This window comes from Kwoniella bestiolae, chromosome 6 (assembly GCF_000512585.2).
Source record: "Kwoniella bestiolae CBS 10118 chromosome 6, complete sequence".
In the NCBI taxonomy this organism is placed as follows: Eukaryota; Fungi; Basidiomycota; class Tremellomycetes; order Tremellales; family Cryptococcaceae; genus Kwoniella; species Kwoniella bestiolae.
Window position 1 is genome coordinate 1299991 of NC_089246.1, and position 13523 is coordinate 1313513.

Sequence of the window (13523 nt, forward strand, 5' to 3'; positions counted from 1 at the left end):
GTTGTTCTGATCGATGCAAAGTATATGAATGAGTGAATGAATGGATGAGTTGGAACGTTATTATATATACAAGCAGTTGTGGATGGGTGAATCATTATATTCGGAATCGGCGTGAGACACAGCGAATGGTCATTCTGATTGTCGTTATTTACATTACATATCGAGCGTGGTTGCGTTAGATGATCGTTTCCGTCCGCTTCGGAATTGGTAGTCTCCATTGCTTCAACTGATACATTGAGTCTAGGGGCTCATTTCGGAAGTTTGATTGCTGAATATCGACACAAGCTGGATCAATTGATAAATTGAGTCTGTGGTCTAGCCTTCCCCCTCTGTCCCTGCGAAGGCAGATCCGACCAATCTCGCGACCCCGTCCTTCTCCCCCAACTACTAGGAGGAGGCAACGTAGGCGAGGCATTCACCCCTGAACTAAGGTTGGAGGGTATATAAACCGATTGTGACTGATTTGAGGAATTATGTCGTCCCCTCGTATTTCTAGCTATCTCCTGTTGACTGTTCGGAGGTAATGGAGGGGGTGCCTGTTGATATTGATGGCTATTATTCATGAATCTCTGAGACGGTGTGATGGGTGGTGGGCCGAATTCACCTCCGAATACAGATTGGGCGCCTCCCCCGCTGGTACCGTACGAGTATATCCCCCCTTGGGAGTGGGAGGAGGAACCAAATCCTGGTCCAGGCGATTGAGGGGTCATGGGATATCCGAACGGTTGATTAGGATTAGGGAACATTCCTTGAGGGTACCCGTACCCTCCCATACCCATTGGATTGGGGTACTGTCCCATCCATCCCATCTGTTGCATCGGTGCGAAGGGCTGTTGGCCGTATCCTCCTGATGCCTGACCGAAGGACGCAGGTACAGTCTGGTTGGTCTGACCCGAAACGCAAGACGCCCTTTCCCACTCCTCCTCCGAAGCTCGGTAGGCGGCGGCCATGAATTGCATTTGCCACTGTTGCTTCATCATGTTGCTGAGCAAGTGTCCGGATGTCAGCGCATGATCTGAGTCGGGTAGTGGATCAAAGAAGTGGTAGATGGTGAGATGTATGGCTCACCGTATAGCCTCAGGATCCATGCCCTGCATCCCCATGCCCATACTCATTTGAGGCATCTTGCCCATCATACCCATCTGGTTCTGATCATATCCCATATTCATATTCATGTTCGACTGGTTGGTTTGAAACTGAGGTTGGTTTTGACCCATCGAGGAATAGCTTCTTTGTCTATTATGTGTAACAGCATTTTTCGAGTGGGAGATGGTGTCACCTTGAGAAGAGGAATCTGGGTAAGTCAACTATTGATGAGGGGTGATATCAGCACATATACCCTTTTCACCACAAAACATGTTTACAGAAGCTCAGTGATCTTCACCAGGTTTCCCCTCCCACTCCCACAGAGCAGAATCAACCAAACCCAACTCACCTGTTTACTTCCTCCAACCCCAGTCCCAGCCCCAATTCCAGGCTTACCAGGCATAACCTCCCTCCCCAACCTCCTCCCCTCCGACTCCTTAGGCGTCAAAGGCTGGTAATTAACACTTCCGCCCGTAGTGGCCGACCGCGAACTATCGGGACTAGCAGTCTTCCTTTTCTCCTCCACGTCAGGTGGGAGCTTGATAAGTGTCTGAGCAGGGGATCGTTCGATCGCTGATGTTGGTTTCTTTCTCTCATCGTTGCCGTTGGAAGAGTATTGGCGTTGTTGTGATGTCCTTCCGTTACCAGAGGAGGATGACCTTGGATCTGTAGAAGTGATGTTGAGTCTAGAAGAGGTTGCGGTTACAGGCGAAGTAGGATGATTGCCCGACCGATCCTTCAAAGGCTGGACGATCGGACCCAATTCCATCAATGTCTTGGGTCGTTGTCCCACCACCCCTATATCCCTCCTATTGTCAGTCCCTCCCAAGATACCCAACGCACTAGTAGATCTAGGCATATTAGATACGCTAGGTGATTTCCCAATTGTCTTCCTCGCCACCCCAAGCGATCTATCATCGGTCTCGTTTACTGGTCTATTAGACGCAGTGGTAGACGTATCAAACATCGAAGATACACGTTTCCTATTCCCATCCCTATTCCGATTATTCACTGACGGTTTTCTAGGTCCATGAGGTACTTTCCTCTCTACGCTATTCCTCTTTCCAGCTCCAACTTGGACTTTGGTCCTGGATTGAGGCGTCGTACCGGAGCTCTCCACTGTACCACTCTCATCCTCGCTCTCCTCATCGCTCTCATCGGTATCCTCAAACTTGTTTGAAGGTTTCCTTGCGCGAGCGAAGCTGGATTTAACGATTTCTTTGGGTGGTACGGGACGAGTTGGGCCCTTTTCGGCAGAAGCAGAATGAGGGGGAGGGACCGTTGTGGCAGGAGATATAGTAGAATCCGACATTGGCGATCTAACCTTCTCCGAAGCATAGCCATCGTCCTGAGTCTTGATCTGCGATAAAGAAGGTTTCGGGAGGTTATTCGTACTTGTTGAAGAAGCTATACCCGCCAATCTCTCAGATAGGGGTGATCTTATTCTCTCTTCTCCATCTGAACCAGATGTGGTGGGTCGTACATTGGCCGAAGGGGGATGTGGGTTTGGATGATGGCCCATCTCCCTTCCTAAAGATTGCTGCTCGTCACCTCCGTAGGCGTCCATCGAGGAAAGTACAAAAGCAGGATCGAACCCATCATCCGTCGGCGCAGAGGTCCATAATCCCGAGATGATCTTCATAGGCTCCTCCAACAACGACAACTTCTTTCTATTCTCTGCTCGGGGTGAAGTATGGGTTTGAGGAAGATCAGAAGGTGGTTTAGGCGGAGTATCAGGCATCTGATCGGGCGGGAGAGGGAGGTTGAGTGATTTGGGAGTTGCGTCGTCCACCTGAGGGAGAGGGAGAGGAGCGACGGGTGGTCCAGGTGCGAGGGACGGGCTGGGCTGACGTGGGAGGGATGCCGCTGCCACTGCCGAATGATCATGTATGAGCGGAGCGAGGTGAGAGAAATACCCATCGATCGGATCGAGCTCTTCTGGCGAGGTGACGAAATCTTCACTTGTCGTGGTCGCATCTGCCGATTCGGATTGTTGAGGATTGGGAGTAGATGGTCCAGACGTAGCAGGAGAGGTTCCATGCTTGGGCAGGAGATCGTCCCTTGTCAATCTAGTACTCTTAACCACAAACCCACTTCCTCCCGAACCTCCTCCATTCCTCGTATGACCTCCTCCCTGTCTTTGACGGTGGACAGTAAAGCTAAGTCCAGGATTGGGGCTGGGTCTTCGAGGTATATCTTGAGCCTTACCCAGCGCTGGACTACCTCTACGTGTAATATCGGATGAAGATGGAATCGGGCTAGGGCTTGGTGAGAGTTTCTTATCTACTGCAAAGGGGCTGGGAGTCTTCTTTCGATCTACCACTTCTGAACTGAGTTGTCGTTGTAATATCGCTGGACTGGCAGATCCTTCCTTCGTCGCGTTCGCAGCAATCGCAGATGAGGCAGGCGCAGGAGAGGTCTTCCTATTGATTTGATCAAACATCGTAGCTGGTCTTCCACCCACAGCACCCGAGGGGGTACCAGTCCCTCTCATACTTGAGAGAGATTGCGAGCTGTTCTCCCTCCTCATGTCTTTACCCCTGATCATACCCAATGGCAAATCATCATCATCGTCGTCATCCCCAATATCTCGATGCAGGTGGGAATGTTGACCCGATACATGTCTCGAAGTAGGTACACCATGCCCGGAATCGCTCATCGTTACAAGTGTTTCGCTAGGTCTTCTTATCCCCTTCCTGAATGCTGCCACACTGACTTTCGTGGCTGATATGAACTCGTCGCCAGTGGCTGAACCAAGGGAATTGGCTATACTTGCCGGTCTGGAAAGTGGGAAGGTAGGAGGTTGACGTGGTGTACCAGCGTAAGAAACTGGTGGACTAGGTATTCCACCAGAAGTCGAAATCAACGCTGAAGGCGATGGGATTTCGTTATTTCCCATTATGGGCGAGGTCAAAAGATCACCTGAAGAGATGGATGATCGAGGTTCCTTCCTGACGTGGGCCAAGTAGTTTTCGAGTTCCCCCGCACCTTCCACTTCCATCATTCCTGATACATGTCTGAAGCCTCTTAGTTGAAATGACCCATCGTCAGGTTTCGGGTTATCGTCTAGTGCTAGGGATGTACGCGAGACGGAACGTGTAAAGGGGTTATGGAAGAATGAGGAGGAGGGCCGACGGAGTTGCTGTGGACGAGGCTGACGGGGTTGGGGTTCAGGCTGATTGGCATCGAATGATGGTCGATTGTTCGTGAGATCCAGGGAAGTATCGTTTCGGGAGTTTCTGCGAGGGGTGGGTGAGTGGGACTGGCATTGACGGTAGAAATCAGCTTTACATTTTGGCAAGACGAGGGATGTGATAGATGAGAGTCCAGTCGAACAGGCTCAACTCACCCTTTCGACCTCACTATCAACTTGAGTCTTACTAGACCGTCTTTGTCTCTTCCAGAACTTGTTTTTCTTCTCCGCCGACTCCAACAGCTCCATCCTGTTCTCTTCATCCTCATGTTCCATGGGGCTATTCGTAGACGAATAATCTAAGGAGGTATCTTGGGTAATATCTGGATGTACGTCATCTTTGTCAATGATGACGATCGATTCATCCGTCATCGAGGGTGTCATCCCAACGGGATCGATATCATCTTGAACCTCGTTTCTGTTACCAGAAGAAACGATAGTCGGCACAGGTACAGGGGGGTTCGAACTCCTCCTCAACCATTTCTCAGGAGGTGATTGTCTGGGTGTATCACTTTTCAAATCCACTTCGAAATTCAGTTGACCCAATATCCCGCCGACCTGTCTGAACTGTCCACTTGTGACTCGATCTTTCCGTCTGGATGACGAAGCAATGTCATATTCCAGATTATGGTCTAATATATGCTCTTCCTGTTCTCCTTCATACTTGTCTTCCTGCGACGACGAAGGGAGGTGGACAGCAGAAGATGTAGATGCAGATAGGGGGTTGGTCGTGGCTAGTGGTGAGCTGGGTTGAGGCGGTAAGGGAGGATCAAAAGATAGTAACGTTGACCTTCGTTGTTTATTTATGGGTAATTTCCGATTACTATTCAATGGTGAATTCGGTGCAGAAACGTTCCTTGATTGATGTGGGCGAGTGGGGGTAGGTAAATGTGAGTGGGAGTGGGATTCGTACGGTGTACCTTTTATGGGATCTTCTTGCTGTTTCTCCTTTTCTTTGCCCTTCTGTTTCTTGAATGGTTTGGCCAGTTTCGAAGTTATAGAGTTACTGGAAGGTGAGGGGGTTGGGATAGACGGTCTGACCAATTTGGATGAGGAGGGAGTATCGAGGTTGGGATTGGGGGAACGATGAGTTTTCGACGTTGGCGTAGTGGGTCGACCATTACCTTTACTTGGTGGTGTGGGTTTATCATCGTCGATAGGTTGGCTTTGTTTCGATGACGAGGCAGGAGAAGAGGAGTGTTTGAACCTTGATAAAAGACCCATTTCTTTGTGATGTGGGTTGTATATAACAAGAATTGGATCTGGCAGAATGATGCAATCGAAGATGTTAGTTGTACTGTACCAGAAAGCAGTCTGGTCGAGTGATTTTGATTTTATAGATATGTAACAGGAATGAAAGAATGGAGAAGATGATGAGGATGGTGGTTTGGTAGTTAATTTAGGGAGCTGAGAATCGATGATGAAGTATCAGGATGAAATGGTGATAATCCGTTCCCAATATGACAAAGGAGCAAAAAGGCAATGTACATAGAGTATTCCGATTACGGTGATACTGTGCATTGTAAAGGGGTATTCGGTGTGTATGTGTGATGTGTGCGATTAACTACGGAAAAGAAAGGATAGTAAGAGGGAGGGAGGGACGAGACTTACTTTTGATTTCCCCTGTCTGTCTAACTGGCTAGGCTGACCCTTTCTTTGATCGTACAGTACGTGCACTACTATTACTATCCTACAACAACCATGATCCAATCCTAAACTATTGATATTGATATCCTGCGATGAGTTGTACTTGATGAAACCTGGTGTGGTCCGATGTCTAAACTCTGCTGTTCAACTGCACGTGCACTGGCACTGACACTGGCACTCGGTGCTCGGTGCTCGGTGCTCGGTGGCAATATCAACAAGGTTTGAAACTGAGCCGAACAAGATGTACAGGGGATGTGATGATCCGTTGGGTCCGATCCGAGTGTGAATATCTTCTTCCTGTCCGATAGAGTGGTCCTATTCCTATTACTATTCAAACATTGTCAAGATGGCAAGAGAGGCAATGACATCGAATGGGGAGAAGTTGACAAGTACGAGTAAAATGCTATGCTGTGACGTGACTTTTGGTTTATTCGTTTCACATCCCAATCAATCGACTTGTTCTGTTCTGTTCCTGAATTACTAGTATCACATCACACTTTAAGCGGGATGATCCGGGGTCTCCGATATAACGTATTGTATCGCTACGTACTACTGATGAAATGTATACATGAATCGCACTGTACAAATCATGAGAAGGTATGTTGAATGAATAGATATCGATGAGAGATATGGATAAGGAAATAGATGTATGTAGGTTATCTTACAAGGGGTAGAGAGAATAAAGTGTGTCTCGGTACAACATGGACGGATAAAACATATTTGGAAAACCCCCTTATCATGATGACGTCCGTACAATCACAAAAGCAACTCGTCTTCGCTTTCTTCATCACCTTCTGCTCCCACTCCATACCACCTCGTATCTTTCAACATCTCGGAAGAAGACATCACTCCTTCCTCTTCGCCCTCACCCATATCTATCAACAGCTCATCCTCGCCCTCGTCCCCTTCTATCACGTTGAGATGTTCGTGCGGAAAGGACACCTCACCTGGTCCGTGGTAGCTCAACACGCTCTTCTCATGAGTAGGAAACTGATCGAGACCATACGATGAGTCCACGATGAAGGATAGAGGGGGGTAAGCGATCTGCCGATAGCTGGGCGGGGAAGCTGTATTCGCAGGAAGTGACTGTAGCACATTAACTTGTTTGTTTAGCACATTCCCAAGATTCAGATAACGGATATACTCACGTTTATCATACTTGTATCTATATCGAGATTCTCCCCTCTTATTGCCATCTCATCTTCGTCATCATCGTCAATCAGCAACTCCGGATCCTCCTCCTCCTGTTCGTCCTCATTATACACGTCTTCAACAATCAACAATTCCTCTTCATCCTCATCCTCGTCCCTGTTGATATGGTCCTTCCATCCTGTTTTATAATACTGGTTCTCCAGCTCCTCATCTTCGTTGTACGGCTCATATTCTTCTGCTCGGTCGATGAGAAGTTCATCTTCGGAATATTGAGAAGCTTCGTCAATGTCATGTTTGATCGCATTGGAATCAAAGGTGATGGGAGTGCTGGGAATGTATGATTGAGATTGAGATGCAGAGGCCGTTTGCTGTGTGCTTTCGTGATGTGTGTCATCGTACACAAGCTGTGAGGGCAGATGAGTCAGCTGTGATGTACATCTTGGTGCGTTGGAATATTGCTCACTTCAATCCTCTTGTACGACATCCTGCCAGGCCTTCTTCTCCTTTCCTCGAAATTACCCCTCCCAATCTGCCCAATCACGTCACCAATGATCCTCGTTAACTTCTTCTCCGTCTTGTTACCTCCTTCCTCCTCCCATTCCTTCCGCTTGTCGGCCACCTCTTGAAGATTGGCATGACATCGATCTATCGGCTCCATGAACTCCACTTCCTGAGCTGTTGAAAGAGGGTCCGGCGGACGCGCCTTCCTGTTTTTCTTAGCGGAACCAGATGAGACTTCCTGACCCTGAGTCTGGCTCTGGCTTTGACTTTGACTGGATGATTTCCGTCTCTTGCTTTTCCTAGACTGGAGCTCGGATGCATCTCTCACCGAAGAGTACAAAGCATGTTCCTGATGCTGAGAGATAGGCTTGATCAGGGCTTTCATCTGACCGGCGAGAGGAGTGTGATAAGTGTTAGAGAGGTGGAGCAATTGGGTGAGCGAATTGGCGATAGAACGAGGCAACTGAAATGTAGACCAGTACTAGTGGTTCACAGCAGTGTAAGCTCTCCGCTCTATCTCAAGTTGGGACAAGAGCTTACCTCGAGAAGACCGCCATCAAATATCAATGGGAATCGACTAAATATCTGTAAGCTACCGAGTGTCCATCATTTGGGCTCCATAGCTTACCGGATAAAGTGTTCCCGTAGCAACCTATCGAGAGAAGCATTTAGCTGTTTCTGCAGCCATGAATCTGCATGACCTGCCATTAATGTAAACAGACAATGAGCGTCTGCACATTTCGTCTGAGATTAAGCGGGGTCACACCTACCATCTTTATATTCCGAATCGGCATTCTGTGGGAATGCTAATTCATCTTCCAACCCATCCAACCGGTTGATCAAGAACATATCGTCATCTTCATTATCCACCTCCTCATCCCCATCACCCACTTGGCTAGATTGTCTGACCTGCTTTCTTGGACTACCTGGTCGGTAAGGTATCCACTCATAAGTTATATTTACCCCAGTGAGGAAAGCGATAGGAGAACCGGAGGGTATGAGGTTCTTGGAGAGTACGTTATGTGTGGGGCAAGCAGTAAGAGGGTTCAGCAGGAGGGTGTCATCGGTGGTACCACCGGATGTTCGAATGATAGGTTCAAGAGGAAGTAAACCGAGGGCTGTGTAATTCTAGTTAAAGGTAATTTATCATCAGCCGAAACATCCTCTGGACCGGTAGAATAAGAGGGCTGCAGCGGTTCATACCTTTTTGAAAGTATTTATGAACCTTTCTCGTATATTCTCTTCAATTCCTTCTCCCACCCCTATATCCTCCAACAGATCTTTCATCACTCTTATATGAATTTGCACCTTCCCACCAACAGGTATAATCACCTCGGTACATGATTCCAACTTTCTTCCTATGACTAGGGGAGAGAATGGCGGGGACTGTACCAACAGCTTTGGCTTGATTCTTGTACGAAGAGTGGGCGTGTAAGGGAGTTTCGAAGTAGTGAGGAAATGGGAGTATGGGAGGGAGATGGGTTGGGTAGGTGAGATTGGATGATTATATGACATGGTAGTAGGATGATAGTCTAATCGTGATCGATCATCGTATCTGGAGTATCCACAGGACTATCTTTGTATAAGTGGTGATATCATATATGAAAAGAGGATGGAAGAAAGAAAGAAGAGAGAAGAGAGAAGAAGAGGAAGAATAATGCAGTTTCAATTTGAGCGGGGGGTGGACATGTCAAGTGGAGGGAGAACTGAGGGTCTGTGCGTAACAAGGGATATAGAGCATCTTACTCGATCGGGTAATTCGAGTACTCTTTCGATTGCACGTGGCTGTGTCATCTGCGCACGGTGACGCGCTTGGCTCAACAATGAAAGAGGATGAAAAGGAAAAATGGACAAATGACGATGAAGCAAAGAAATATACTGTATCTATTCTTGGTACAACTCATACATCACACTGTATATCTTCCATACTCCTCAGACTCCCCTATCCTCAAAGAGGAATTATCACCACCAACGATGCCCCCTCTCCGAGCTGGAGCCTCGTTACCAACCCTCCTAACACTCACCAGGCTCTTCCATGCCATACCCAAACGATCAGATGAATGGGTCCTATCCGCACCTTCGCCTATAGAACCTGAAGATCCACCTGACAGTCCCGCGTTCTGGTGGAAACTGGGATTGAGCGTTGTATTCGTTCTTTCAGGTGGTGTATTCGCTGGGTTAGTTTATGCTCCCCTCTCCTCATTTGTGCCCCTTCTCAGCGGGAAATGTCGCAAAGGCTGATACAAGTTCATGTGAGAACAGGTTGACATTAGCGTTGATGGGTTCGGATGACCTCAATCTCAGAGTATTGGCTACTTCCTCTTCTAATCCTAAAGAACGAAAAGCCGCTTCGAAAGTGTTGAAATTGCTTTCGAGGGGTAGGCATTGGGTATTGGTGGTCCTGCTGCTAAGTAACGTTGTATGTCTCTTATTTTCCCTTTTTCTTGCTGCCAAGACTTCACCAAAGGTATCAACGCTGATTGGATGCTCAACATGATGATAGATTGTCAATGAATCTTTACCCATCTTCTTAGATGACGTTCTCGGAGGCGGATTGTACGCTGTGATAGTTTCGACTACGATGATTGTCATTTTCGGTGAAATCATACCTCAGGCTGTAAGTGGTGCTGTTTTTCAGCTTCAACTCGCAATATCCCAAATTCAGATATGAGGAAGAGCAGACAAGCTGATTTGGTATTTCGTGCAAAGGTGTGTGTACGATACGGTCTAGCAATCGGAGGAGCATGTGCACCGATGGTGTGGTGCTTTATGATCCTCTTCTCACCTATCGCTTGGCCAACTGCGAAATTGTTAGATTATATACTTGGTACCGATGAGGGTCATACGTGAGTTGGACTGTACCATTGCACTTTCTTTCCGAGAAACTTTGTGTGATACGAGAGCAATTGTTCTGTTCATGAGCTAACGAAATACCTGCCATGCAGATACAAAAAAGCAGAACTCAAGTCGTTCTTGCAATTCCACCGAGAAGGTGAAGAACCTCTTCGGGACGATGAGGTGAGTCAACCCCTTCGTTCCATTCCATTATTTTGCCTTTCATCGGCAGATCATTGTTTCCCTCCTTCATAACCACTGTGCATCAGCTAACGTTTCCCTGTTTGGTATGCACATAGATCGGAATTCTCAACGGTGTTCTTTCCCTAAACGACAAACACGCCAAGGAGATCATGACCCCCATCAAAGATTGTTTGACCCTATCTTCAGACAAGGTCTTGGATCACGAGGCGATAGATCAAATCTTGTTATCTGGGTTCTCGAGGATACCGATCCATGAACCGGGTCAGAAAGATAATTTCATTGGGATGTTGTTGGTTAAGAGAGTAGGTGTATTTCTTTGCGTAAAACCAATATGCCTTACGTTCCTACCAGCCTTCTGACTTACATCTGCTGCCTCTGATTATTCTAGCTTATCACATACAATCCCGACGACGAATGGCCGGTTTCCAAATTCTCATTGCTACCTCTACCAGAAGCTAAACCGGACATCAACTGTTTCCAAGCTTTAGATTACTTTCAAACTGGACGAGCACACTTGTTGCTGATTAGTGAAACCCCTGGTCAGAAAGGTGGTGCGATCGGTATTGTCAGTTGTGAGTTGTCATTTGCTCACTATGGTATCGCAGAGATGTGGCTGACTTTGACATGTGTCTGGTTTAGTGGAAGATCTGATCGAAGAGTAAGCTAGCTGTCAAAATCTGAGGAGGATCGAAGCTGACAACTATGATCATATAGAATTATTGGCGAAGAAATTGTGAGCTAGTCTCCATTTGATCGGAGTGGCAAGTCAGCTTATCCTTTGTCATAGGTCGACGAGACAGACCGATATGAAGACAATCACTCGAAGAAGATGGCTAAGCGATCTGGACCTGCTGCTGTGATGCGTGAGTGAAATCCCTAAATTACGGAGGAACGTTGTGCTGATGGATACCATAGGTGGAATCATTGAGAGACGAAGGGTGATCAACGCATTCAGTAGACGACCATCTGTGAGTGTCACCTCGCAGTAGTTAAATCTCTTCAGGGATTAGTTTCCCAAATCATCCATCTTCTTGTCGTCTGTATTGACGTTGATATGTGCTGTATAGCGATCAAATACCCATGACACCACTCCCACCAACCCCGCTCAAAATACCATATCTCTCCCTCCCAGCGGAACCGGCACGAATGGCAACACGCAAGATGGCATCCTGATTCAAATCGATAATGGTAACCTCGTAGCTGAGCCCGTGGAATTCACAGGAGACACAGAGAACAGCGTGCAGGTAGATCAAAGTAAACAATTGACCGTTGGCGAAAACCCAAATATCAAGACCAGCCAACCACAACAACCTGAAAATCTGATGGATACCATCGAAGAGGTTAGTCCGATCAGTCCGTCTGCTGAGAGAGAGGAAATAAACGTTACGGTAAATGTTGGAGATGCCCTTTCGCCCAAACCTCAGCCTCAGGACGGTGCGACACTTTCACCTGACCCTAATGGTGAGGACGAAGGTAGTGGGAGTGGGACGGTCAGTGGGAATGTCAGTGAACACGAGCACGAACAAGGCGAGGCGAACGTAAATGGCGGGAATAACGGAGGGACGACGGCACAGAATAAGAAGAAAAAGAAGAAGGGAAAGAAGGGAAAGAAAGATAAGAGTTAGTGTGATGGTTTTGTTTTGTTTCAACCTCCATACCATACCATCTCATCTTGACTTGCACTCTATATATTTAAGATTGCATATACATGAATACGAATTACCTGATCTTGAAATGTATCAATTATGCATGCTCATTTTCTGCCTTTTCGGTTCATGATAGCCAATGACCCGAGCGATACACCTTCACTTCCTTTTGAGAGTCATCAGCAATTTTCCCTAGCATGTTTGAGCTTTATAGAGAAATATGAGGATCCACCTGATTCGGTAGAAGAGAAATTGGGGGTGGGCGCGTGGAAGAGGAATAGAGGATGGAGATGGGTTGAACATCGGGTGAGTTAAGTGGGATCCCTCCTACCGTCTGTCCCGATACATAGGATACTCTAGTGTGTGGTCTGCTAGCAGAGCTGATGGAGTGTGACGGGGATAGTGGGTATCAAACCATGGATACATGTATCGGAAATTGACGCGATACGTTCCATTCCCCTCTTCCCCCGATACCACCTCGACTCTGCCACCGGAAGAAGAAGAAGATGAGGGAGAAGGATTGGAAGATGTTCTTCCTGATCCTTCTACCAATCATCCTGCCAATCAGGGAAGGGAAGGGGCGAAGCTTAGAAAAGTGGATATAGAGCAGTACATAGTCTATTCGAAAACATACGGATGTCCCCAGTTCTGCTTCAGGGCATTCGACGAGAGTGAGTCCGTCATGATCTTCACCTGATTCTTGAGAGAGACGCAACTTGGCTAATCCTTGATAACAATACCTTACCGTAGCCGGCGCACCACTCTCCGTACCCAACCTCTTATCTCTCAACCTCCTCAAACCTTCTTCCCACCACCAGAGGACAGATATAACGGACGATACAATCCCTCTCTCGTCCGATTCGCCCTTCCCCCTCCTTCAATCTCTGAAACATCCCAGCACTGGGGAATTGGTACTGGGTATACATCCTTGTAAGGTCTCTGGGGCGGTGGGTGAGATCTTGAATGCTGAGAGCGGGCGGAGGAGGGGTCAGAAAGCTCAAGGAGGGAAGGGGGAGGATGGGGCAGGAGATGAAGATCGAAGAGGGGGAGGATGGGTGGATTGGCTCGAATGTTGGTTGATGCTTACTTCTGATATTATCGATTTGACTTATCCATAGGCGATAGTGAGATCTTGCAAATAAGTCATACATGTGTATATACCGGTTACTCCTCATGCTCATTTACATCTATCGAGGGGAATGAACTCATACTCGGTCAAGAAGCATTCGCAGCAGGCAGCAGGCAATGATATTTCAATA

The 13523-nt window shown here is 47.5% G+C and overlaps 3 protein-coding genes across 3 annotated transcripts; 1 reads left to right on the forward strand and 2 right to left on the reverse strand.

Moving 5' to 3' along the window:
• Positions 1-290: 290 nt before the first annotated feature.
• On the reverse strand, positions 291-5503 carry I302_107685 (uncharacterized protein; the record flags this gene model as incomplete). Its single annotated transcript, XM_019193186.1, has 4 exons — positions 291-984; positions 1069-1307; positions 1436-4348; positions 4436-5503. The coding sequence occupies 4 exons, from the start codon at positions 5501-5503 to the stop codon at positions 291-293; spliced, it is 4914 nt and encodes a 1637-aa protein (XP_019044663.1).
• A 1179-nt stretch (positions 5504-6682) lies between these two features.
• On the reverse strand, positions 6683-9094 carry I302_107686 (uncharacterized protein; the record flags this gene model as incomplete). Its single annotated transcript, XM_019193185.1, has 7 exons — positions 6683-7012; positions 7075-7482; positions 7542-8060; positions 8120-8156; positions 8208-8280; positions 8350-8707; positions 8783-9094. The coding sequence occupies 7 exons, from the start codon at positions 9092-9094 to the stop codon at positions 6683-6685; spliced, it is 2037 nt and encodes a 678-aa protein (XP_019044662.1).
• A 459-nt stretch (positions 9095-9553) lies between these two features.
• On the forward strand, positions 9554-13382 carry I302_107687 (uncharacterized protein; the record flags this gene model as incomplete). The annotated part of the gene is made up of 15 exons (XM_019193184.1): positions 9554-9756; positions 9842-9998; positions 10083-10196; positions 10289-10425; positions 10525-10597; positions 10714-10920; positions 11007-11190; positions 11258-11276; positions 11333-11351; positions 11406-11481; positions 11534-11586; positions 11686-12238; positions 12401-12570; positions 12668-12935; positions 13015-13382. 15 exons carry the CDS (start codon positions 9554-9556, stop codon positions 13380-13382), a joined length of 2601 nt encoding a protein of 866 aa, XP_019044661.1.
• Between the last annotated feature and the right edge of the window lie 141 nt (positions 13383-13523).